The sequence below is a fragment of the Rhipicephalus sanguineus genome, chromosome 11 (genome assembly GCF_013339695.2).
Source record: "Rhipicephalus sanguineus isolate Rsan-2018 chromosome 11, BIME_Rsan_1.4, whole genome shotgun sequence".
Taxonomy (NCBI): Eukaryota; Metazoa; Arthropoda; class Arachnida; order Ixodida; family Ixodidae; genus Rhipicephalus; species Rhipicephalus sanguineus.
This window is the reverse complement of record NC_051186.1, coordinates 56,809,456-56,836,014: the sequence shown is the minus strand read 5'-3', so window position 1 is coordinate 56,836,014 and position 26,559 is coordinate 56,809,456. Positions and strand designations below refer to the sequence as shown.

At 43.7% G+C, this 26,559-nt stretch overlaps 1 protein-coding gene across 3 annotated transcripts in view; it reads right to left on the bottom strand.

Moving 5' to 3' along the window:
• Positions 1–26,210, bottom strand: part of LOC119374062 (probable Rho GTPase-activating protein CG5521) — a 63,649-nt gene extending 37,439 nt beyond the window's left edge. The window contains exons 1-19 of one of the 3 annotated variants that reach the window (XM_037644121.2): positions 25,938–26,210; positions 22,978–23,088; positions 22,828–22,877; positions 21,598–21,699; positions 19,982–20,149; positions 16,533–16,685; positions 14,746–14,890; positions 12,142–12,355; positions 11,277–11,496; positions 9,854–10,003; positions 8,509–8,586; positions 7,335–7,484; positions 6,647–6,720; positions 6,448–6,559; positions 4,244–4,366; positions 2,388–2,769; positions 1,673–1,810; positions 1,204–1,272; positions 719–802 (exon numbers count right to left, since the gene is read on the bottom strand). In XM_037644121.2, the coding sequence (XP_037500049.1) occupies positions 719–802; positions 1,204–1,272; positions 1,673–1,810; positions 2,388–2,769; positions 4,244–4,366; positions 6,448–6,559; positions 6,647–6,720; positions 7,335–7,484; positions 8,509–8,586; positions 9,854–10,003; positions 11,277–11,496; positions 12,142–12,355; positions 14,746–14,890; positions 16,533–16,685; positions 19,982–20,149; positions 21,598–21,699; positions 22,828–22,877; positions 22,978–23,088; positions 25,938–26,043 (2,629 nt within the window). In that variant the 5' untranslated portion in view covers positions 26,044–26,210. The remainder of the gene's footprint in view (positions 1–718; positions 803–1,203; positions 1,273–1,672; positions 1,811–2,387; positions 2,770–4,243; positions 4,367–6,447; positions 6,560–6,646; positions 6,721–7,334; positions 7,485–8,508; positions 8,587–9,853; positions 10,004–11,276; positions 11,497–12,141; positions 12,356–14,745; positions 14,891–16,532; positions 16,686–19,981; positions 20,150–21,597; positions 21,700–22,827; positions 22,878–22,977; positions 23,089–25,937) is intronic. The other 2 variants (XM_049420478.1, XM_037644123.2) reach the window with 2 other exon arrangements.
• Positions 26,211–26,559: the final 349 nt, after the last annotated feature.

The window sequence follows — 26,559 nt, the reverse complement described above, 5'->3', positions numbered from 1 at the left end:
ATTGCTTAGTGTGTCAGCCATGGCCCACTGCTCAATAAAGCTCACACAAAGAAAGTTAACGGACAATACTTTTAAACCTCACTGATAATCGGCAAGCTGAAACTGTCATTCACTTCTTCCTGTCAAGCTCAACCCAAACTTGACGCTTAACTACTCAAGCTATGCGTATCATATACTATCTTATTGCTCCTTGCACAGCCTTTAGCTGCCCTAGTGCAGCGTGCCGAAATATCCCCTGTTAATCCTTACCCAAAACCCTACCCATCATAACATCATCTGTGCCCTATGCATAGAATATGAATTACTTACTGAAACTTAGCTAGAGAGAGCCCAAAGTATCCATGTTGCGAGTGAGCAGGCAGCATTCCATGTACCGTTCTCACTCTAGCCACACTTGCTTTCTATTCCTGGCCTTATTCCTGAACTCAGCTGTTGCTATTTTGTTCAGCATAACAAATGGAGTTGTGATGAACAGCCAACATGGCAGCTATTATGAGAGAACAGAACTGATCTGCTATCTGATGCTGAAATATCCAGTCTGCACTCAAAGTATGCTTTCCTTATTTCAAGGTATATGCAACGACATGAAAGCAATCAACTCCCAGGCACGAATGGGCGCATATTTTGACAGCCATGTTACGAACACGGGCTCTGGTGACACACTAGGAAATGCAGCATTTGTAAGACATTGGACGACATCGAACTTAGAGAGCCTCACCTCTTAGGGACAAGTAATCCGCAGACTTGCTCCTGCCGAGCGGGCACAGCCGGCCATCCGACTGAATGTTTGTGTCGGAAGACACTAGTGGTTGGGTGGGGAGAGAAAAAAAAAGAAAGAAAGGGAGAAGAGAGAGAGAAGGAAAAGAAAGAAGAGAGCAAACAAAGAAAGGACAGCTCAGAACAAAACACTAAAGGGCAAAACTAAACAAACACGAAAAGAAAGGTACCGAAACGACACTGTGCCATAGAAACACCGCGGCACACAATCGTTACACGTAATAGACGACTCCTCGAGCGGAGACCGAGCGCAGAGAGTTCGTGCCTAGACGACAAGACTGTGAACAGAGCAGCTGCGGCCAGTGCCATGCACAAAAGCAAGATATACTAGACTACGACAGCTTGCAGTAGGGTGCCTGTGGCTGTATGTTCACGTAAAAGTACACAGTGGCGCGTGTGGATACGTGAAAACGCAGCCGTGCCTACCTGACGTAATGTCAAACCTGTCCTGAGCAGGAGCAGCGTGTGCCCTCCTCATGCGTCGCAGTCGTTCAACTGAAACACAGCGGAGAAAGAAAACGTTATCAAAAACGTCAATTTAAGAAACGGCACTGGTACAGTGCCCACTTAGGGGTGAGAAGACCGACTGAAGAAGTATTACGCTCCAGTATCACATTGCTGATCTTGATAGCATTGAACATATGTCACTGATCAATAGATCAATCAGTTTCATGCTAGGCAAACTGCCACATGCAACAACCTAATGAGGCCGTTCAACTTAGCTGAAACGCCTAGAATTTTATCAGGTCAATTTACTCGATGTTTCGGTCCCTAAATTCTCGTTGAGACTACAAGAAGGCAAAGCTGTCATCAAGGTGACCCAAACTTCGCTAAACGCGGTGAAGTTTAAGGCACAATATCGATGAGAATTGACTGAAATGGAGCAGAGACTAACCTTTGTGCAGGAGAAGGTGGCCGTCAGAGTAACACCGCACGACGGGTGGTGGCTTCTCCGAAGCCCTGTCACCGTGGTGGCTTGGTAAGGAACTATCACCGCTGTTGCATCGAGCTCGATCTGAATTCCTGTCATCGTCTGCAAAAGCGAGGATAGCAGGCACATGCTCGCTACACAAGCAGTAAGCCAGACCTCTTCAATTCACAGGTTGTGAAGAGCCACACTCAAATGCTCCGTAAACTCAAGCGTATTTATGAAAAAGTACTGCACAGCTTTGTCAGTGATGAATAAGGATGCAATCGTTTATGGAGAGAATGCCATTCATCAGAAGCAATAAGACAGGAGAACCTTCATTTTTCATTATAATAATACACTGTTGTAGAATAGCATCAGCAAGCTAACGTAAGTGCATCAAGTAGAGAGAGAAATAATGCTATCCTCAATGTCGCTTCCAAAATTTGCTATAAGTGCACTAGTGTTACTGGTGTTACAATTAAGATCCCACCAGTTGCCTGACACATATTCTTGGTAAACTTAGTAATACAGTTGCATATCATGTAGCGCACTTTTTAAGACTTCATATCCCAAAAGTGGTGTTAACCTTAAGATTTATGATACGCAAACATACGTAACTCTACTACTGCTTGCCTTCAATTTCACAGTTATGACATGCGCTTTAATGTGAATTAGTATGAGCTTGGAATTGCCTCCTCACCTTCTATTCTGCTGAGCTGCCTGCCCATGCTCGCAGTGCGCAGTCGAGGTGACAGTGGCACTCCCGTTTCGCGGTTCCCGTCTCGCGATTCTGCCAGGCTCGGCGAGGCGCGCAGCAACGGCATCGGCATGCCTCCCGCTACGGAGCCGTTTGTGCTGCTCATCGCCGACGTCGCTTCGTTTGCGGAGCCGCCGCCCGTCGTCGGGTCGTCCCCTTTGCCCACGTCGTTTCTCGTCCGCGCGGTGGCTCCCTGCGCGTTTCCCGCGTTGTGCTTGAGTCCTCGCCGCCTTTTGTTCTGTTGCTCCCTCTGCAGCGGCAGGTCTGAGAGGTTCAGCCGGTACACGTGCTGTGCCAGAATCCTGGTGAGCGTCTCCATCGTTTTCTGAGCCAGAAAGTGCCAGACAAAGGTTTAGTTAGAAAGGAACAGTAAAAATTGAGGGGGGGGGGCGACATGGGTTGTGAAAATTTTTTTTTGAATTCCTTATCAACTGAGAATAAACTTGCCAAGATTATGTATATTTGTGCACAGATTTCCAATGTGCAATTATTTTTTTAGTACAGCATGTAGTTTTTAAAATATCAAACATTTTATACACTTTCTGGGAGCAACAGTTTGCCTAAACTGAGAGAGTTACAAAGTAAATAAGAACATCAGAATGACTTGGAATGAGAGCTGAATGCAAGAAAACAAGAATGGAGGTTTTAAACCCATTTGAACGACAAAAGTCATGGTATGCTGAACATTCGCGAGTGAGTCTATGTGCTGCTGGGATTTCAGTCCCGAATGTTCAACATGTTATAACTTTTGTTCAAATGGTCTTAGAACATCTGTTCTTGTTTTCTTGCACTCTGTACTCATTCAAAGTCATTCTGATGTGCTTATTTACTTTGTAACGCTTTACTTTGTCTAGGCAAACTATACCTCACAAAATGGCACATGGTATGGGAGATATTTTAAAAACGACATATTTTACTAGGAAAATACCTAATGGCACATTTGAAATCAGCACACAAATATACATAAACTCAGTGAGTTTCATCTAAATCAATGAAGAATTTGAATAAAGTTTTCAAGCGCAGTGCCCCCCCCTTTAATAGAGTACAACGTTACCATTTCATTATTTGCTGCTAGGCTTTCTGCCTGAATCAAATTTGTTCATGCGTCTTTGACACTGTTTTTTACTATGCCTAAGAGAAAACTATTGAAAAAAAAAAAAGATTAATATCCTAGAATCTCATTAAAATGATCTCAAAGGACTGAAAAAATGTGTTCCGGTAGAGAAGAGTCCTATTAACTAAGCAAAATAAGCAGAGGTGCACTACCATCACACACCCTCCACACATTGTCAGGTACGTCACATGTAAAGAGGTGAACGTATAAGCTAGTATAAGATAGTGGTATGGGACACGACTGACAGCTATTGAATGGATTAGTCTTCTCTAGTCTCAGTTTCCAGGAGGCACTAGTAATGAAGTAAAAGGTCACAGCTCTTACTGCTCCAATTGGGGGCCATATATTTAGCAGTTCCATGTTTTACTTGTTTTCATCCCGATAAATAAAATACATAAAGCCACAAAGTGCCACACATTTTTTATATCCAATGGCTACAAGCATCAGCACTAAGCTATCAACTTGTCATGTGTCTTATTGAATGAGATCAACTGCTTATTCCTAGGTTGTTCAGGCGTTGAGAAATACAAGAAAAAAGCCATAATTTTGCAAGAAAATGGGGGATGCTAGTACTTTCTAAGTACCAATCATGCTGTACATGACATGCGTGTCATGATTTTCATGTTACCACCGGTGATTTATGTTCTTCATACAGTCACGTGTACTTTAACTAGGACAAGCTTACCGCCCATTCGTGGATCAGCTCCTCCCACTGTGTTAGTGAGGACAGTACCCCCAGGAAACCATCCCAGAGATCCAGAGAGATGGTGGCATGGAGGTTCGCTTTGATCCACGTGACAATCAGGGTCTGGAACAGATGCAGGCATGCGGTAACGTTTACACGTGAAGTACTGCTCAAGATTGCTGTTCTTTTATTCATAACGTTGACACAAGATAGTTGAGATCATCATCCAAATGAAAGTTTCATGTATTTGCATACATCATGGCAAGGATTTAAGTGACCACTCCATCCTGACCACACTTGACGAGATGCCTAGACCTTTGCCTTGGTGAAATGCATGGAGAACTATGTAAAGGTTCTTATGTTGTGGAAGAGGTTTAGCATATCAGACATCTATGTTGATTAGATTTTTTTTTGTGCATCCTTGAAAAAAGTTGTTGTTACCGTCAGATATTATGTTAGAAGCCAAGTAATGGCTTTGGAGAGTCTGAAAATTGTCCATGAATTTTTTTTCATGAAAGGATAGGCTATTACAATTACTTTTTCTTTTTAGTACAGTTCTGAGTATAATGCAACATGCACAATCAGGTAAAAACACACAAGAAAAATAACAGTTTTTTGTTATATCTGTGCGGCTAATTGTTGCTTTTCACAGTGCCAGACATGAAAACTTTCAATATGTAAGCAATTTATGCTGGTTGGAGTGCCTTGTTAGCATGCAACACATCATCATAAAAAAAAGGCCACACGAAACACCAAAACACCTTTTGCTATACATTTGACATTCACAATAAACATGTACCTACTCAATGCATGCTGACATTAGCGAGAAACATTTCAGAATTGCTCTGTCATATGTACAGTGCTTGCAGATTGAAACGCAGCATCAAAACTTTAAACTTTTTGTATAACAACTGGTACGTGCAACTGCTCGAGATGACCGGGCCCTGTCGCTGCGAATCTGGCCGCTAAAGCTAATGTCGGCTCTCATGTAAGTGTGCGAGTCACAATTATGCCGATATGGCACAAACTGAAGATGGCGGAGATGAAAGTATGCGCAGCACTTCACCCTATATTGTCGCGTTTTAATCTGTGAGTACCTTAGCTGATAGGGATGGGTAAATAGTAAATTTGAGGTTCGAAGCAACTCAAAGGGAACAGCAATTTGGCTCAATAATTTCGAATGGAACAGTTCGAATGATATGTCACATATTATAAAGAAAAATGCGTATTTTTGTCATGACCCCACTTACTTGCACAATATTTTTAAGAATTAGAAAACACTTGAGCGAATCTCACTTTTTTTTGCTTGCAGCAGTAGTTGAATAGCAGTAAGGTGCGAGTTATAATTGGTAAAATACGCCACATTTTCAAATTTTCCATACTTAGCATATATAAGCCCGTATAACACGCTTTTAAACTTTAAAAAGAAAAAAAAATAATCGAGCAGCAGGTAATATGTATAGTACTTAACCTTAAAGTGTGCCTTCGCAGCACTGCGGATTTTCCTTGGATAAGTGGTTTCACAGTTTAGCAGCGCCACGCTGCGGTGAAATCACCTTTCAGTGGGGTTACATGCAGTCAAATATATGTCTATTCTTTAATTTCGATTCAAAATCTTGGAAATTTCAAAATCATGCGGAGGCGAGCTCAAATACTGTAATACTTGTTTGTATATGCGAAGCGCATGAATATTTGCCGATGCCTAGAAATAATGCCTATATATGCATTTAGAAGAAAGCTGAAAATGTTTTTACCCAATGTGTAACTGTTGCGCACTGCCAACTTTGTTAACTCTCTGTGTTTCACGAGTTTATTAGTAATCACTGAAATATTTGATGGCGTCTTTATTATGCATAACAGGTTAAAATTGTTTTTTTATTATATGTTTGCTTTGTTCCTTTTTCTAGTGTATTAACATGGGACATCCTGCCTGCAGTTTGTAACCTTGGGACCTCCTTCAGCATATATTTACCTGTATTGTATTCTCCTATCATGTTACTGATAAATATTGATTGATTTATTGACTGATTGATTGATTTATTGATTGATTGTGAGAGGTCCCACCTGCGTTTGTAACCTTGGGACCTCCTTCTGCATGTTTACCCGTATTGTATTCTCTTATCATGTTACTAATAAATATTGACTGACTGACTGACTGATTGATTGATTGATTGATTTATTGATTGAATAGATGCCAAACTCACCTGGAAGAGCGCAGGGGCCAGCCTGCCTCCCAAGACATCTTCCTTGCGTGCCGGCGGAGTCGTCTTGAGCACAAGCGAGGTGACGCGCAGAAGAACCACCAACAGCTGCTCCCTGACAATGTACGGCCCCAAACATATTTTTGTTTTGTTTTATAGCAACTAAAGCAAAACATGCAAACAAAAAAGCACGTCTACTTACCATGTTGCCTTCTCCATGTGCCTTTTCATGACCATGTATCGGTATATGTTCATGACCCGCTTGCACAGTTCAACCTGATTGAAAAGTCATGGCATATTGTTGAACATTCAGAAACATGTTTACCAATTTACTGCCTAGATTTCAAAACAAAGTGAGCTACACAAAAGTACCTAGTGACTACAGTCAGCAAATGGACATCACGGCATCTCGAAAAATTTACATCAATGTCAGTGGTCCCAAAGACAACCGACACAAAAGATCAACTTCTGATTTCGATCAAAAGTACAACTCTACGTAAACATGTAGAAAGAAGTCACAAGTTCAAATGTAATGTGTCTTGTAAGCAAGCCCATGTGTAAGAGATATCACCAGTATACCATGACAAAATATTTATATAAAACCCTTCAATTGATAACATGCATGACTACTTGCTTCAGTTTACACAAAACTACATATGGCATGTAAACTCTTAGTAGAAAAATTGGTCTGGCAACAACCACACCTACCAAGGCATGCAAACAGAGCAAAGAGACGATGTTTTGAAAAGCAAGGTTTAAAGAGAGCACTCATGGTATACATTATGCACCTGACTGATTCACAATATGCCATTCAGTTATTTTCACAACAGTGCCAGAAGACGCGAAATACTAAGCAATGCCAGTAGCAGTTAGCAACAATGACTGCCGACCTGTTCATCAAGAAACGTCTTTTCGTCAGGGCCAACTTCGAGAAGAAACACGTTTGCAGCATTGGTGATGAACACTTGGTACATGTTCTGAACTCCAGCAAAGACGCTTTCCTTCTTCACAGGAGTTGTTCCACTTGTACTCTGGCTCATCTGGAGAAGAGGTGCAGAGAATAATGTTAGTTTTTTATAACTTTCTTTTCTCTCGCAGTGTCTTGCATGAACGTAGTTCATTGGATGTGCAACTGAGCCAAGTTCCAAGGTGAAGATAAGAACCTATGTAGTACACACGTAGACTTGTTTAAAAGGCATTTCATGGAAAAGTCTACTACGGTCAGTGTGTCATTAAAGTCAGTAGTGAATGATGGCGACCATTACATGGATTGGGCACGAAGTGAGCCAAATGAACATATAATGAATTGAACCGTGATGTGTTGATGTGAACCAAGACCTTAATTTGTCTTGTTACAATCTCTACAGAGCTGCTGCTGCTGAACGCGTGAGAAAGGCAAGACTTCAAAATGGTGGTTTCAAAAAGGCAAGACATTCACTCAAACATCATATGCTGTGGATCATGAATTTACTCAGTGCGTGGAGCTTCAGCAGCATCAACCAAGACATTAAAAAAAGTAGCAGTGGCTTCGGGGTAAGGCACATACAAATGTGCTGCATTACATCATTAGATTTTTAATTTTCTCAAATTTGTAGGATCTTCAATAACCACATGAACGTTATGACGCACTATGCTCACAGAAACATGTTTAAATAGTCTTTTACTCATGCTACCGAGTGTTGAAATCTTTTGAAGTGTTCGTGCTTTGACATTTGAGTAATTAGCAGTTATAGAAGAAATGTTAATGAAGTTATCTTTCTTAATTTTTTTTTATGCGCCACCGTCCCCTCCTAGAGCACTATGTATGTATATGCATGCATGTATGTGTACGTCTGCATATGCACATACGTGAACATGTAGAAATGCACATTTGCACCATTATTGTATTGAGCTTATAATGCGTCAGCACACAAACTCCACCTTATTCTATATTACTAACACTCCGTTACCTTTCATTAACACCACACCTATTTTATTAGACTGCAATAACAACATACTAGAACAGATGAAGGCTTATTTATGCTGCCCACATTCGTTAAGAACAAACTAGAGTGCATGCTATACCTCTGATACTTCACTGCGACTGTCCTCCTTGCCGTCCTTCCCTTCAGGGTCGACCAGAAAAGGAGGCATGTCCGGGGACTGTGAGAAAACCAAAATGCAAGGAATCTTAACAACCTGCCTTTTAAACATGGCTGTAATTGATGTGGCCAGAACACGCCATGTGGAACTAAAGCGACACTAAAGAGAAATGTGATTTGCTCTAGTGTTAGTACATAGTTTATCCTTCTACAATACTAAAAGCATCACCCTCACCGTGAAGAGACGCTCGGTAAGCCAGAAAATACTCAAGAAGAAAACGCAGGTGGCATCGCTAACTTGACATTACCACACCAAATTGCCTTGATGTCTTAGATTGTTTAGGTTTCTGCTATGGCCTACATAATTCTTTATGGATAAAAATGAATTACATTGTGTTCTACGAAATCCAGGCACTTAATGTGGCAAGTTTCAGAAAATCTGAGCCAATATGGTAAAAAAAACTGACAGGTTCCCTTATGCACTCAACTAAGACGACTCAAAGGCGAAAGCCATTTTCTTCTTTTTCTTCACAGTCGATGGATTGATCCACAACATGTCAACAAGACCATGAGCTACTGCTGTTTGTTCTGTGATCCATCCTGCCGACTTCTAACCCCTTTATGTTATGCCTATCATTTCTTGTTCCATTGAATGCTGCGCGGTTAACTTCTTCTAGACTTGCTTTGTTATTCTCCAAGTTTCAGCCCCATACGTTAGTACTGGCAATATGACCATCGATTTTTCTTTCAATAATAAGCCTATGCTTGTAATATTGTCACGTGGTCGTGACGTTGAAGAGGCCAGCAGTTGGCGGGTTCAAGACGAAACTCTTTGTTCGGGCGAACTTGTGCCCAGCAAATGTAAAGTTAAAGTACAAGCAATACATACTGTACACTGATAGCGGTGAACGAACCATCGGCAGTCGGTAAGCTGATCATCGGCAGAACGCGTCGTCTCTTATATTCAGCAGCCATCGAACGATCCTAGCATTATCGCTGGTGCTCGCGCAAGCTCTCGAATGAACTTGACTATTCGCGTCCTGCATGTAATCTTTACAGAATGATCTCAAACAATCGCGAAGCTTCCAAAACACTGCGGCGCTGTCTGCGCCAAGCCTTGCTAACAGTTTTTGCGGCTGAAGCCAGAATACAGCAATAAACGCGCATGTGGCAATATTATTGACACTAGAGTTCTCAAACAATAACTTATTTTCCACTTCAGCATAATTTTGTGAAGAGCCTCCAACAGTTTGCAAGCCATTGTTCAGCCACATCAAGTGCAGCCAGACACCACGAAGGCAAAAGCACGGCAACCGCAGAGAACATACCGCCATCTGTATCCAGTCCCTGTAGGTGCAGATGACGCTTTTAGTGGTGTGTGCCTGTGAAAAGGGAGCCAGGAAAGCTTGCCGCAGGACCTCATGGACCAGGTTCACATTCTCACGCTTTGAGTAAAGCACGTTCCGGACCACTTGAATCTGAAGAAAATATTCAAAAGAAAATATTAGTGGAAGAGTTTATTCTGTTGATTCAAATCACGCTTCAGTGTCTCTCATCTATAACAGCAGGAATTTCAAATTCAGATGCAAGGTGCCATGATCACAAGTTTTATTGTTCGTCCCCCACTACTCGTGCCATTCCACCATGCAATCCCATATCTTGCCGTATACCATGTTTTCTTGCGTATTACCTCAACAATAAACAGACAATTTGGAGCTATACTTGGGGTGCCTATTATACGCGAATTTTGATGTGCAATGTAGCTTTATGGCAATGCTATACGACAATGCAAAGAAGGTTGGTTCACAGCAATAGCGAAGATCAGTTTTAAAAATTTTTCCGCAGGTAGTAGTTGGCGTTGTGGGTTGTATGCAGGGGCAAGTTATGTGAGAAAATAATGTAAGTTCCGAAAAATCTGTGTACCCGCTCTCTGCTCGAACTACAGCGTACCTTCATTCCCTTGTATTTTTTTTTTAGGACAGCCTGAAACTGGAATTACTTTTCTGCTGACACCGTGCACCACTCCAACCAACGCCTTTTCAAAACTGCCACTAAGTGCACTCTTCAATCCTGCGATCGCCCATCCCTCATGCAACACACCACACTGAAGCCTTTGAGGAACTGGTAAATAAATAAACAAACAAAAATACAAAGAGGTATGCTGCTTAGCAAGTAAAATTCTGCAATTTTTCGTTGCTTTCATGCTCGAGTTACAGAAGCAGTGCCAAGTGCAGCTTGTTAGCGCTGACTAAAAGTTGCACAGATTATTCAACAAACTAAAAAAAATTTTGCGGTTTTACATGCCAAGACGACAATGCGATTGTGAGGCACACAATAGCGGGAAACTTTGGATTAACTATGGCCATTTGGAGTTCTTTAATCCAAACCTAAAGCTAAGTACATGGGTGTTCTTGCATTTCCCCCAATCAAAATGTGGCCGCCATAGTCGGGAACCAAACCCGTGTCCTCAGGGTCAGCAGTGCAACACCAGTCACTAAGCCGCCAAGTCGGGGCAACACAAACTCCAAATTTGTGCTGAGCATAAGCCTAGCTCAATGCCAGCCAACACAGGCCTTGCAGACACACATAACCACGATTCCCATGACGGCCCAGCACCCATAGCCACTGACAACCCATTTCCTTCTAGGTATTGTTGTAAGAAACTCTAGGGTTTGAAACTACACTGTGCTAGGCTGTTCATTATTGCCAGGAACACTTGAAACGACAGATGTCTAAAGGAAGAATTCGCACCTGCCGCAGACTTCGGTGGCCACTTTCCGGTGGTGACTGCTGCGTCTGCTGAAGTTGGTTTTCGGAGTCTCGCTCTGTGAGACTGCCAATTGTCAACGATGGTGCTGAGGACGACCCGGAGGACACCGAGTGGCTCTCGTGGACATTCTGCGACATGCCGCCAGAACTCCCAGATGGTGCTGATATCCTCTCCAAACCAGACTCATTGTGGTCTTGTTTTCTGAGAACAGCGAATATTTGTCAAAAAGGTGCACATAATGCGTAGCCATCTATACTGAAGCCATTACTGAGTGCCAAAAATTATGTACTGCTATCAGAGCTTCAGCTCAGCGGGATTACTAGACATATGATGTTGCAGGGCAGCATGCAGAAGATAACAAATAAAATATGAGGTGGTTTGTACTAGCCAGATATTTTTGCACTCCATTTCTGTAAAATTCTCATATTCTAGAACATCCCTCTGCTCAACGCTCCATGTTGACTCGAGAAAGTTGACGCTCGTCAGAAGTGGTTACTGTGTACGGGTGATATTCTCAGCAATTGTGAAGTGCGGCATGACTTTCAGTTAAAAGCAGTGCTATTTGGTCAAGAATCAATTAAATGTGCATTTTAGAGAAACGAGTTAGCAATGCAGACACTAAAGGGAGCCTATTGAACATACTTTAAACTTTCATCAGCCATCTCTAACACTTCTCGTGGATCACAAACATTCTTGCCTACATTAACATGCTTCATTTGGTGCCATGAGTAACAAAATTCAATGTTCGGGTAAATGCTTCCAAGCTAGACAATTAAAGACCACAAAAAAGAATGCATAAGTTGTGGCGATGACAACATCTACATTGGCATATGTTCACGTTCATACCTGGCTTGGTGCAGGTCACTTGACCGGCTGGCCGCAGCAGCGTCGTCCTTGCGCAGCTTCGCCGGTTGTGTGTGGCTGACCACCCACTGCACCACGACACTGCGGCACAGCGCCGCCACCGCGGCGGCATTGGAATCGGCGGCGGCAGGCTTCTTGTCCTTGCGGAGTGAGGGCAGCTCTAGAGAAGTGCACACCCAGTGATAACCTTCAGACACTGGGACAGCGGTGACAAACGCACGCGATGCAGTTGTTCAAGCGGGGCAGCACAAAACCAGCGAGCAGCAGTGGGCGGGAGGCACACACACCGGTCACATCCATGTGCAGTTGTGTTCATTTGGGTGCAGTTGCATTCATTTGGGTGCGGTTGCATTCATTTGGGTGCGGTTGCATTCATTTGGGTGCAGTTGCATACGTTTGGGTGCAGTTGCATACATTTGGGTGCAGTGTTGTGCATTCAGGTGCAGTTGTGCAGGAACGTGAGCAACAGGAAGAGGGCAGGGTACACACGTAAGATCACAAGATAGCATTGTACAAATAGTTGAGGCAATCGGCATTCATCAGTGCAGTGCACACACAAGGTTGTGGAATAATGACATTCATGCGCAGCATTGGGCATCAAATGCGCGGGATTCGCCATGTCGACATTGATTTGCGGCAGAGGCAAAATTCGCCGCAGAACAACACAAACGTTCGTGGGAAGTGACAAGACGAGTTGCGGGACATTCGAGCACAGAAATACACATGGTTGGCGTAAAGTACGCGACACAATGTTCACGTGCCAAAATGAAAGTGGGTGCGCCACGACAAATAAAGAAGAACAAGACATGTGCCGATTTCACACCGCAAGTGTTCGTGTACAGTGGCAGACACAAGTGTGTGCAGCAAAAGAAGTTGCAGGGTGCAGCCATTCCAGTGTAGCAACACATCCATTTCAGCAAGCCAGGTGAAGGCAGTAGTGGCGTGGTTGGGGCGAGCGTGGGCGCAGAAGGCATGGTTGCATTGTGCAAGTTGCATGTGCCATGTGTGTGGGGGCAAGAAAAGAAAGAAATGGGAAACAAAACATGAAAAGGCAACAGAGGAGGGGGTGCACACAAAGTGAGCTGTGTTGGGAAACTCAGACTGGAAGGGTTTTAACCTTTTTGCAAATGCCTTTACAGAATACCAAGTCACAGGAGATGTCTAGCTGAGGGGCTGTGCTGGTGGTATCATACTCATCATCATCAGCCTGACTACACCCACTGCAGGGCAAAGACTTTTGCCAATCAACCTCGTCCTGTGTTTGCTGCAGCCACGTTATTCCCACAAACTTCTTAATCTCATTTGCCCAATTAACTTTGTGGGGGTGCTATATCACCCCTGTAAAGGCGACTGCCGTAGCTTGGGCGCGGCCGCTGTGTTTGGAACGCACGTGCTTGGCGTAAGCGGAGACGTTCGTCCAAGGTCAGGGATGCGCTGGCTGTAACCCGAGTTTAGCGCGGTGGCGCTGGCATCGCCGCCGCGAATTTAGGCTGGCGCATAGAAACAGGAGTGAGTCTCTTTTGGGGTGTGGCAGCGCGCGCGGATGGGCGACGGCCACGCTGGGGTCCGCGGGGGACGGTACCGCGGCTCGCTTCCCTCGGGCCCTCGTGGTGAGTCGTGCATCTGCAGCGCCGCCTTCGCATTTGTATTGTAATATGTTGTCTTATTGTATGTATCATGTTGTCTTATGTTATGGTGTATTGTATGTCTTATGTATGTCTTATATTGTCTTGAGTGTGCGTGTTGTTTTCCCAGTATTCATTGTCAGAGTGTATAAGTTTAGCGTGTTACTAATTCGGCCGGCGAGCTCGCCATATATTAAAGAAGTGTTTCATAAACCTCCACGTTTGTTGCCCGACCGCGTGAACTGTGTCCGTGTTTTCCGAGGGCGGCGGCGGTTATATCTCATCAGACCCCCCCCAACTTTCTGCCTCCCTCTCGCGCGCTTGCCTTCTCTTAAAATCCAGTCTGTTACACTTACACAAGACAACCAGTGGTTGTCTTGCCTTCATGCTACATGCCCTACCCACGCCCATTCCTTCTCCTTGATTTTGCCTAAGATGTCCTTAACACCCGTTTGTTCCCTGACACACTCTGCTCTCTTCTTATCCCTTAAGGTTACACCTATCATTTTCCTTGCCATGGCTCACTGCGTCGTCGCTCTTTGTTGAACCCTCTTCGTAAGCGTCCAGGTTTCTCCAGGTGTCATGCTATGACACCGAAACTTGGTAAGAGATGAAAAATTTTTGTACAGGGGTTGTCGCTGGAGCCAACGTTCTGACAAGCGGTCTTGTCTTCCTCAGCTGCTGCCTTGAAGAAGACGAGACCGCCTGTCGGAATGCTGGCTCCAGCGACACCTACTTAAGGATTTTTCATCACTTCAAGCCTCCATCTTTTCCTTAACTTCTGCCTTGTTTCAAAACTCAGTAAGGTGGCATAACAAAGAGATTCGCAATTATAAAAGGAAAGTGTCATACTTTCAGATACAAAGTGTACAGCCTTATGCGAACACTGTGTTTACCCTCAAAGGCTATATATATGCTTGCAAGCAAAGCGGCACGGATTGTTGAGCTCTGATTATCTCACCCAGGTTTGGCTTGTAGATGCTGTTTGAGTAGCAGAAGTCGGGAAAGATGTGTGGCAGAAAGTGCTTCTTGAACTTCTCGAAGAGAAACTCAAAGCACCGGTGATGGTTGTCGTCCTGGGCCTCCGACCACTGGATTTTTGTCGCCTGATGTCCATGGAAGACAAGAGGACGTGTTGCATCTTAGCACTAATGATACGAATTCTCGAATGTATGCCTACAACTACGAGTGGAAAGATAAGATGATAAAATCAGAGCAAAAACCTAGTCTCTTAAAATGATAAGTAAGCGTTCTCGTGCCTTTTCAAATACATTTCTAGAATGAAGCAAAAATTACCTGCATAAAACATTGCCATGTCCAGGTGACTAATTAAAATATCCACTAATTAACTTAATAGTTCACTTTAGAGCCATGTGGCCACAGTAAAGAAAAATCCAAGAAGTGGTGAAATAATTTTTCCCTAACAGGAGTTCTAAAACTAGCATGCCTTTTAAGATATCCGGTCTTCAAGCACGCAGTGAAATACATTGGCATTCCTGTTCACAGTCACTTAAAACCATGCATCAACTAGTAGTTCCAGATAACCCTGGAATGCCAATGAATACTTTAGCACTGTTCGTGGATGGACACTGCGAAAGGGGGGACTAGTCATGTCATTTTGGCTAAGCAGATATGACTTCACTACCCACCCACTCAGCTTCAAATCTGCAATTGGAACACATCGAACAGGTGTTCCTTAGCGCTAGTGTAAAAGACTGGACGAAAGAAGACACACGAGGACACAGATGGCACTGTCTCTTCTTTTGTTCAGTCTTTGATTCGCACCAAGAAAAACCTACTCAGACGCGACACCAACAAGCCCATATTACAACTGTTTTTTTGAACACACATCCTGACATGAATAATTAAAAGACACATAATGAACCTTTTTAATTAACCACCTGAACATTGCAATTTGTCATTCAAGTATCTAATGGCTGTCTCTGTGGGTAAACAACCTTGACAAAGCAAACTGTGCTACGTAATAGACGCAAAATTTAAAAGGAAGGAATGCCTCTTATATTTGCCACACATCGCCCATACGCCAAAGCAAACTGTGCTGCATGGTACATGTAAAATTTGAAAGGAAGGACTGATCTTCAGACTGGTCTCCTCTTTTTGGGCGAAACAAAGAGTTCACAACCACCATCACATCCTATATTTGCCACACAAGAGCCCATACGCCAATGGTTAAACTTTATTTTGGAGTCAAAATGCTTTACATCGTGCTCCAATCGAGAAGGTGAGAACACCTGTGAGCATGCCCGAGCTGGAACGCAGTGCTTTAAAAGAACTAGACTTTGACTAGTGAAACGTAATGCTGTGACACCAAATGTGACAGATGACAACTGTGACAAATGACAAGTGTGACGAATGACAAATGTAATGCTGAGCATATGTCGGCACAAAATTGTGGAACTCACTCAGACTCACTCATGAAATATATTTTGCCCTTAGGGCTCACTCAGACTCAGACTTACCAAAACTTTCCTCAAGCGAACTCACTCGGACTCATACTCACTAAAATTTTTTTTCAACCGGACTCGCTCGGACTCAAGCTCACCAAAATATTAAGCACCCAAACTCACTCAGACTCACGGCTCTAACTGAGCCTGAGTGAGTCGACTCATGAGTGAGTTCGCTGACCTATGATGCTGAGAGCACTCTATAGCACTCAAAGATGACGAGCCGAATGTGCCGTTAACGTTACGGCTTCCACACATGGAATGACTAGCGGGAGATGCTTACCTGCGTGACCATGTACTCCATGAGGAACTCCAGAAACGTGACAGTCGGATTCTCCGGCTGCACCTCACCACTCTGTGGAGGCATCAGGGGTCCCGAATCGCAGGGAACAATCGGGCCGGAGTCGACCTCCACTGACGTGTAGAATGTGGAGTCCTGTTTAAAAAAGAATGACACAAAACAAATACTAGTGTATAATAAATGTATTCTGCATAATTTCCCCGAATTAAACCTCAGTGGACTCATCCCCAGATGGTGTTAAATTTTGCAAAAGCCCTCATACTTGGAAATTCGGTTGTATCAGCATTCTGACGATCGGAGCGCATTTTACAATAACGATTGGCCTACAGTGACGTTCCAAGGCCGTATCCAATGAAACCAAAGGAGAATGAAGCCGAGACGTTATTAATGCTTAGATGCGTCATCGAACGGAAAAATTGATCGTCGGCGGCATCGGCGTTTCTTTGTCGGTGGCGTCAACAAGAGTGATGCAAAAAATCATCTTGTGACGATGTCATCATCACATCACTATGACGACACATAACGTGACGTCACATGATTACATCACCACATGACAGCGCCGCTTGATCAAAGGTGGGCCGATCATGGAGGCAGTGCAAAAGCACGTGAGGGGCACAAAGCTTGCAATGCCTCTGATCTGGAGGCAGTGCAAAAGCACGTGAGGGGCACAAAGCTTGCAATGCCTCTGATCTGGAGGCAGTGCAAAAGCACGTGAGGGGCACAAAGCTTGCAATGCCTCTGATCTGGAGGCAGTGCAAAAGCACGTGAGGGGCACAAAGCTTGCAATGCCTCTGATCTGGAGGCAGTGCAAAAGCACGTGAGGGGCACAAAGCTGGCAATGCCTCTGATCTGGAGGCAGTGCAAAAGCACGTGAGGGGCACAAAGCTTGCAATGCCTCTGATCTGGAGGCAGTGCAAAAGCACGCTGGGTTCAGGAAGATTTCGGAGGGGGTCGAGGAAGGATCAATACATCGACTGAAGAAAGAAAAAAAAAAGACGGCTTTTGCCTCCGCGTCGACTTAAGGGAATGCATAAGGAACCCTGTGAGTTTTTTGTAGTCTTCTAACTGTAGTGTAGTAATTATAATATAAATGCAAAGAAATTAAAGTGGACAAAAAGACAACACGCCCCCCGTAGGGACCGAACCTGGAAACTTTGGATAAGGCGGGCCAGAGCTGCAGGTGGCAGGATGTCTTTTCGTCCACTTTAACTGCCTTACATTTATATCATAATTACAACACTACATTTAGAAGACCACAAATGATGTCCCTTACAACTTCCTTGGATTCACTGTCTGTCTGTTTAATTAAGTTGCGTCTAACAAAGAAAACGACCCCTTGATCCACTCCCCTTCTTTCGAGCATTCTAATACCGTGCTTGCATAAGTAGTTATTCATAATGCAGACATAATTTCTTCGTGCCTGGAATCTGAACACGTGCAGCAGGTTAAACAACTCCCTCATGAGGTCTAATTTGCTTTTCATGGCATTCTATTCCTGCATCTTTCCAGAGCGTACTTATGTAATAGCCGTTGCAACATTTCGGACTGTTTCAGTGCTTCAGTGTATACATGCTCTGCAAGGATGTGAACAAGACCAATTGTTAGTCATTCTATTCTGAGCAAAATAAAGACAGATGCATCATATTTCTAACATTCCTATTAGAATTAAGCCATGGATTTAAAAACCTTTCACATCCTTTTTTTTTCACTACTATATTATCAACAAGCCACAAAAAATAATAATTTGTAATTAGATCTCTTATATCTATGCTTTCTGTCATTAACAACATACAAACATGCATTGTTTTGCCTTCTTTTTTGTTAATGCAGTTGTTGGCTTTTACACACGCAAATATATCATTTCATATTCTTACATCACATGCTCCGAGTTTGCATTGGGAGTGCCTAAGCTTCATCAAATAGAGTATACCTCTCCTTTGTCTATGTATACGAGACCTTGTTGGACGGATAGAAAGAATATCGAAAATAAACAAATAAATAAATAAGTGCACACAGTGTGATGTCCGTCCCCTGCTACACGATGACAATCAAGTTCACAGCCAACACAGAGCTAAGATCAGAATGCGCCACACGTGAGGTGCCAGTGCACTTGTCACAGTGCCAGATGCCACCCTCTTGGCAGCACGTGACCGCAGAAAAATTTGCCTCCCGGGGTGCCAAGCATCTCGGCACGTTAACACTGCAAGGGCAGGTGTTTATTAATAGCACGCCCACGGACAGCATTGTTGCAAGGTGGATGAGCCAGAGATAAATTAAGAGCACAGAGATGAAAACTGAAAAAAGAATGAAATCTGCAACTATAAAACAACAGAAAGATGAAGAAAACAACAGCACGTGTTTTCCATCATCTAAGAGAGTTTCAATTTTTTAATTAGTACAGTAAAACAATGCTTGTACTTTCCTCACTTGTACATTTTCTCATGCACAACATTCCTGGTGTCCGGTCCCAGCAAACAATCTACATTTAGGTTAACTGCCATTTGGTCATGTTGGTATAAGATAACAATAACAAAATCACAACTATAATGGAAACTTAAGAAAGAACGTTGGATGGAGTGCTTATTAGAGACCGAAAATTTTTATTTGGGTATATGCAAGGAATGAATGTATATGCAAGGAATGAATGTACGTCATCACAAAGCAGCATTATTATCTAGAATAGCATTACTAGAACAGCATTACTAGAACAGCATTATTACTGAATAACACCAAGAAAGAAACGCGCGTGTGAAAATGCGCGTGTGAAACTGTTGAAAATCAAGAACACTCAATGACATGTCATTCAAAAAAGCAGACTCAGAATGTGACAGCACTATAGGTGGCTGGCTGACACAACTATCTCAGCTCTTCCTAATGCGAAGGGCTTCCATTACGTCCCTTTTGAAATCGTGAAAGAATCTTAGAGACACCTATGTATTAGAGTACCCACTCCTGTTATGCAAAATAAGTACTGGATTTATGTATCCATCGAGAAAATGAAAATGCATTGAGTAAGAGACACTATTTTATTGTTTTCTTGATACTTTTCATAATTTGGCATTCGGTTAATTCGCACATTTTTTCCGGTCCCGTGAAATCCAAATTAATGAGCTTTTACTGCATATTCGCTTCCATCTTGTGATGTTTTGCTTAACTATTGTATCCTGTTAACGTTTAGACTATGTAGTAATTCTGATTACGGCTGTTGTATGTACTGATTCACAATGTGATATTTCAGTATATCGTGCTCTTCATTTCTTATATGTTGCTGCTTCTGACCCCTCTTGTAGGTAGTGGGAGCTATCCAAGCTGCTTTACAGCAGCTTTTACTCCCGCCATCCTTCATGTACTACACACGAAAATAAAGATTCAGTACAATTCAATCTGAGAAATAAGCGTGCATGTAATTATGCCTCTTCACACATTCCCACCTGGTACGGTTCTGGAAACCTGCCCGAGCCGGCCGCAGGCACTGGCGGTGGCGAGCCCGGAAGCAGCCCCGGCACTAGGTGCAGAAACATGGCGTGGATGTCTGAAGGGGCCCCCTCACCCAGGATCTGGTACCACAGCAGGAAGAAACGCACGCCCTCCCTGCGTAGCTGCCGTCGAGGGCGACCACACCTTATCAATTTCACAGCTTTCAACGAGAAGAAAGGGAAGGACCTATTTTTCTTAGACCCAACCTTATGAAGACAATTGTTAATGCAGCACATAAAAGTATAGGGGACAATGCTTGCAGTTTTTAATTCAAATGTAGTAACTATGGAATAAAGGGAAGTGAAATTAGGTCTCAGACCTTAATTGCTTGCTGTAATTCTTTTTTATTTCGTTAGCTTGCACTTTACACATAACTGTGCAGTTTTGTTTCATTCATAAAGTCCAGATGGGACCTATGGTGTGGGCCGTAAGTCCACTGACGTAAGTCTCGTGGCCTGGTGTGCTCAAGTCTCGCAAGGCGTAGGTGGCGTCGACGAGCTGCCTGCAGCCGAAGGCATGTCCGTAAAAGGTAATTCCCATGCCACCCCAACTTCAAGTCTTTTTCATCACATACCTCATTCCTATAATCATTCGTATCTCCGTAACACTGCAGAAGAAAGCCAAGATACTTACTTAATATAATCAACCAACTCATATTTGCAAAGTTTGGCAGGGTGGCTTCCAAAGGCCCAGTGTTGGCTAGGGCATGCCAATTTTGGCTCTGGTGGTTAGGGTTGGCTAGCTATCAGCTAGTTTTGGTAATGATGGCTGACTACTGCATTCACATTAGTTTCCATTTATCTCATAATGATCAAACTTCTATTAAAAACTACAGGTAATGCCTCCTATGCTTCATTTGGCTGCATTATCTGAAATCTTTGTTGTATACTAATTTACTGCAAGAATTTCTTTTGCAAACTCACCCCTTTGATATCTGGAACATATGTTATACCATTCTACCTCTGAGCTTGGCTACTTGACGAGTTGAAAATACTGGCCAAGAAGCTTTGGTGATCTCAGCAGCAAAATTCCCCCTTTTTTTTCACCATTCTACATGGCCATTTCAATTTATTTAATTTTCTCGCTAAAGGCTGCAAGTTTGATGTACTCTTTTCCGTTTTTTTTTTCCAAAACAATTTCAGACAAGAATATGACTTCACTGGTAGCTAGTTTGCTTGTTTTGTGTGACAAGCAGGAAAAACAGGATGCTTGACTGCACAACAGGGGCTGCTGACTATTTGCAGTGCTAGGATGAACAGATAAAAACCTAGATTAGAGATTTAGGTCAAAACTGAGAACAGTGAAATCAGAAGTCAATTGAAGGATGTTTGACACTTAATGCACTGTTCACTGTGAAAAAGAAATTAACTGCAATGCGACATAAGTCACACCCCTCTTGTCGACTCCGAGATGGAGTACAATGTTCTGAGTGAACTAGCAGTGGAGCGTGCTCCATGCACACAATACTGACCAGCCAAATGCAAACTGCCCCTACAAGAGCGGTTGAAAGTGGCCAGCTGAATGAAGCATTAACCTTCATAGCTACAGCGGCGGAATGGAAGGCACATACCCTCAGGGAGTTTCCCGGGTGAAGGAATTTTCGAATGATGATGCGTATACTGTGCCACTGCCATCGCTGAGCCAGCAGTTCAGGAAGCAGCACCAGAATTCGCTGAAATGACATTCGCACCACAGATATTCATTAGTTTGGCACATGACAGGAAAATTCTAATGGCCTGTCATTCCTAATTTGGTCTGCCACAAAAACTTGGACAAATGACAACATTTGCTCTCGAACACCTGAATCCCCCTGCCACATTTTTTTTTATAGGTCAGGTGCTTTTCAATATACTAATAATAATATCTGGGGTTTTACGTCCCAAAACCAAGATATGATTATGAGAGACGCCGTAGTGGAGGGCTCCGGAAATTTCGACCATCTGGTGTTCTTTAACGTGCACCTAAATCTAAGTACACGGGCCTCTACCATTTCGCCTCCATCGAAATGCGACCGCCGCGGGCGGGATCGAACCCGCGACCTTCGGGTCAGCAGCCGAGCACCGTAACCGCTATACCACCGCGGCGGACCTTTTCAATATACTGAAAAAATATTTTAGTATTACCCATGGGCATGAGCGAATCTATAAGGGGGGGTCTGGATGTCCTGTTTTTTCGTGTATACCTCTAAGAAGAGGACCTAAAAGGTCCTCCTGTGAGCTCACCCTGACCCTCCCTAGAAAAAATCCTGCATCCGCATCTGCCCGTGGGAGAGAGCATGATTTTACTCCTAAAGCTGGATTACATGTAGAAAAAGAGGTCACTTTCACGAGAAGCCTATATGCTTAATTAGCTAATGAAGAAATTTTTACTAGTTCAAGTTGAAATTGCGCTATCATAAAGAGATAAAAAAAAACAATGGCATCCATAAGCGAAGAGGCAGCTTGTTAAGTCTGCGATCCCCATTTTCCAGGCAAATGCTTCCCTCCAGTAATTAATGAAACAAGAGAGATCAAATATGCCTAATACTCAACACGATCGTGTGCCAATTGTTATCTAGAACTGTTCCATAGCTTGTGCTGACTGATTCGTTTTTGACGCATCAGTGCTACAGCTAGGCCATTAGAAGAACTGAGCATTTTGGGCTAATTTCAACCACACTGCACATCACTGCCACACAGGCTCAAATACAGCAACACACAAACGTGTACGAATCCCACCACCACAGGAGTGTGGGCACAGCTGCCGCAAAATCCATTTGACACGACAGCGTCTAATGCAAGCGCTTCCGTGTCAGTCATACCTCAAATATGTATTTCACATTGTCCAGTTCCTCCTTTTGAGTCTTGTGCACTGTGAAGTGAAGAAAGAATTAAATAAAATTTAGAAAGTTTGAACAGGTCAGCATTAAGATATCCATTGGAAAAAAAAAAAAACAAGGTGTGCCACAAACCTCTCTGTCTAAGCATCCCCTCCAGCGAGGTAAAGACATCGTGAAAGATGCAGTAGATGTGACTGTAGTTGATCTCAAAGAACGTCTTTGCCTCGGCTGTTTCGACATTGTCTGCAAAGTGAACAATTCGAAGCAGTTTTTAAAAAACGCCAGGCTCTACGATGCCACTAGTACCCACTATGCCATTATTCACCATTCTGCAGAGAAGCGAGGTACCCCACTATGCGTCTGTAAAGCATTACGTGCACTTTGTCGATGCTCTGGCAGATGACAAATTATTATCGCTGTGCCTTTGTGATGGGTGAAAAGATTTAAACCACCCACTCGTTACGCCATTCTGATGTTATTTTACTCTTCAGACCACACTATATTACATTTGTTAATGTAATTCCTTGCCCGACATGACGCCTGTAAAGGGTCTTTTTGCAAAGGAGTGGCAAGCACCAGCGTGCCTAAGTGGTAAAATACTGGATTGGCAGGCAGAGTGCCCGGGTGCTAATCCCGCTCGAACCCTGTTTTTTTTTTTGTTTTTGTTTTTTTTTTCAGTGTGTGCGAAAGCTGTTAGGGACACAACTATGCCATCAAAATCAGCTGTTATGACCTCATAACAGCTTTCGCTGTAAAGCTGACTGCTGACACTACTGTAACTGCAATTACAAAAAAAAAGGGGGGCAACACTTCTTGAAAGTGTAAGCCCATCATAGTAGCAGCACGTTAACATTCGAAACTCTTGAATGGCGAATTGTTCAGCATCCTATTTGATTCAGCTTTCTAAGCGAACAGTCACTGCTTGTAAACATGAATATTTTCGTAAGAGCATTCAAAATTTAAACTGACAACTATGCCTAATCAAACACAGTACCGGAGAAAAGGTGTGACATATTTCATTCCAGGCATGACCCCATAAACAAATATAACCAAAGGCTTACAGTGGAGCAATCATAAAAATTTAGTTCAGGTATTTTGCGCGCCAAAACCACGACATGATTACTACCCAATGGGAAGTACACTAGGTTAACTTTGACCAGCTGGGGTTCTTCAACCTAAAGCTAATTACATGGGCACTGCTGCATTTTGCTCAATCAAAATGTCGCCACCATGGCTGGGAACCGAATCCACACCTTTGTGCTTAGCAACGCAATGCCAGAGCCACTAAGTTACCATGGCGAATAAAGTGAAGCGCATCATGTCACTCAGAAACCAGACATCCCTGGCTAAACTGCAACAAGTGATTAGTATTTAGTGAAGAGTGCCGAGTATGCAAATAAACTGCTTATCTGTTCTCAATGCGTTATTTCCCCTTTTAACAAGTAACTATTCATCACGGCGTGCAATGCAACAACTTTTGCAAATATACCTGGATGTGGAGATCGCTTCAGAGTAATGGTGAAACAGCCATTCAGTTTTCAAAGCCTCATCGAAAACTATTCGCATTCGATTTGATCATGATGCCACTTGATTTGTACTCAAAGCATTCTCAGAAATTACTATATCTTACAAACTCCTACAACGTAGCGTTACCAGGAAAGCTTTTATTGTTATCACGTGTATGATGATGGCTTATTGCTGTGTCATCAATGTCAACATATAGCGAGTTCACGAATGCAACACTCTTCAAAAAGATGTTCACAAGTGCAGGCATTTATAGCGTACATGCCGCTTTTCAATTGGTGCCACGGCTCACACTTAAACCAAACGAGGTAAAGAACTTTCAGATAACGTATGTGTGAGCCTGTATGTACAACTGTATAACATGCATTACACACATGCGAAAAAATGATCTGGGATCGCATGAACGAAAAAGAAACAACCGCGATACACGACAGACGTGCGTGTGTGTGCTTACAACACCACAGGAAAAGCGGCAAATCATCCGCGCAGATTCAGCAATGCGGCCTGCACGCATTTGCATATACAACCACTCGCATGCCCGGGAATCAGACGGTACGACAACGTAAACTAGGTTGCTGTCTGCTTAAGTGGAAGCATATCGCGAGGTGGCAAATACCTTCAGGGCAAGTTTCTGTAGCGGTCTTAACGCGCGGAACACGCCTGCACTCCCGCAAAGCACTCCCAGATACAAATTTGCCGTTGAAACAAGATTCGTGCGATGAATTTTTAATCGGCACGCCGCGTGATCTGCACAGCCGCTGCACGTTCCCGTGTTAAACCTGTTGACTCGCGCCCGATTCCAAGAAACGAACCCACCGCGTCGGAATGTGCTTTTTTGATTGTGTGCCAGTAAGAATTGCTCATGCGGACCCGGTATCGCAATTACCGACCGTAAAAAAAGTTTCTGGTCGCGTTGGCACGCAATCTGCCAGCCGAAAAAAAACACGAAACGAAGCCCCACTCGCGCCCAGCGGACCAGGAAAACCGCTGAATCCAGGTTACTAACCTCCCCTTCCGATCCGCTATTGCGATACCTTACTTTATGTGTTTATTTTTTTTTAATTGCGGGACTAAATTTACTCGGCCTCGGTGACAACGCGTACTGGAGTGGGAAAGTACTGCACGAAGGGTCGCAGAAAGCCTGCAGAGTCGGCCGATCAGAGAAAATTCCACGTTTCTACGCGGAGGGGGCGCAAGGCGATGCAGCGAATCCGCCCACTAGGTTCAGAACGCGATAAACAACCCGCAGTTCAAAGTGGCATCTTTAAAGGGTTTCGAAAGTTGGACCGCACTTGCTCTGGTCATCGATTAGACGCGGTTTGATCGACGGTACGGTAGAAATAGGGTCGCCTTCGCGAGCGGCGTTTGACAGCCATACGGGCGATTTTAAGCCTGACTCGCCCATCGCGAGAGGCGAAACTTGGGTGCAGGCAAACAGCACCGCGGTCGCTTTGCGATCAACTGCGCCGAGAAAAAAGAGCGAAGTAGATGCGCGACGGATCCACGTTTCTTGCGAAAAGCCTCTAGCTCGCACAGCACCAGAAAGCGAGAGAGAAAACACAAGTTACCTAGGTAGACCCGAAGGTGTTTCAGTCGACTGAGGGAATCTCGCTTCGGTTCGAGAACCTTTTGCGCCGACTTCCTGACGTCGACGTGCTGTTTCTTAATGAACATGGTTCACCGCACTCGCTGCCGACACTGCTCTCAAATGGTCCGGGCAAGCACACATCGTCGCGCTAGCGAGGGCAGCAGATCGCATCCAACAACAGCATGGGGCACCCCGCAACAATTCCCCGCACAGCGAACTTCACCACCACGCATACCAGGCTTAGCCTGGAACCCAAGGCGCTTCCAGTCAGATGTTTCCTTTTCGACATTCGTACTTGGCTTCTGGCTACGGCTTCCCTCTGTGTATGCTTCCAGGCGTGTTCTCGTTCGTAATAAAATTATAGACCTGCGCCTGTTGAGGGTGGCAGCACCGTTCACGCCAAGTGACACGCCTACATTATTGCTGTAATCAACGTTTATCGTTGATCACAGCGAGCTCCAATTTGCTTTAAGTTTCGGACAATTTGAGTATTCGTGCATATCAGAAAAACTGGACGGTTCTCCAGTTGTCTAAACAAATGGTGGGGCTAAACGCAGTCTTGCACCGTGGAGAAAGCAGGGATTGACTGTTGTTTACAGAAA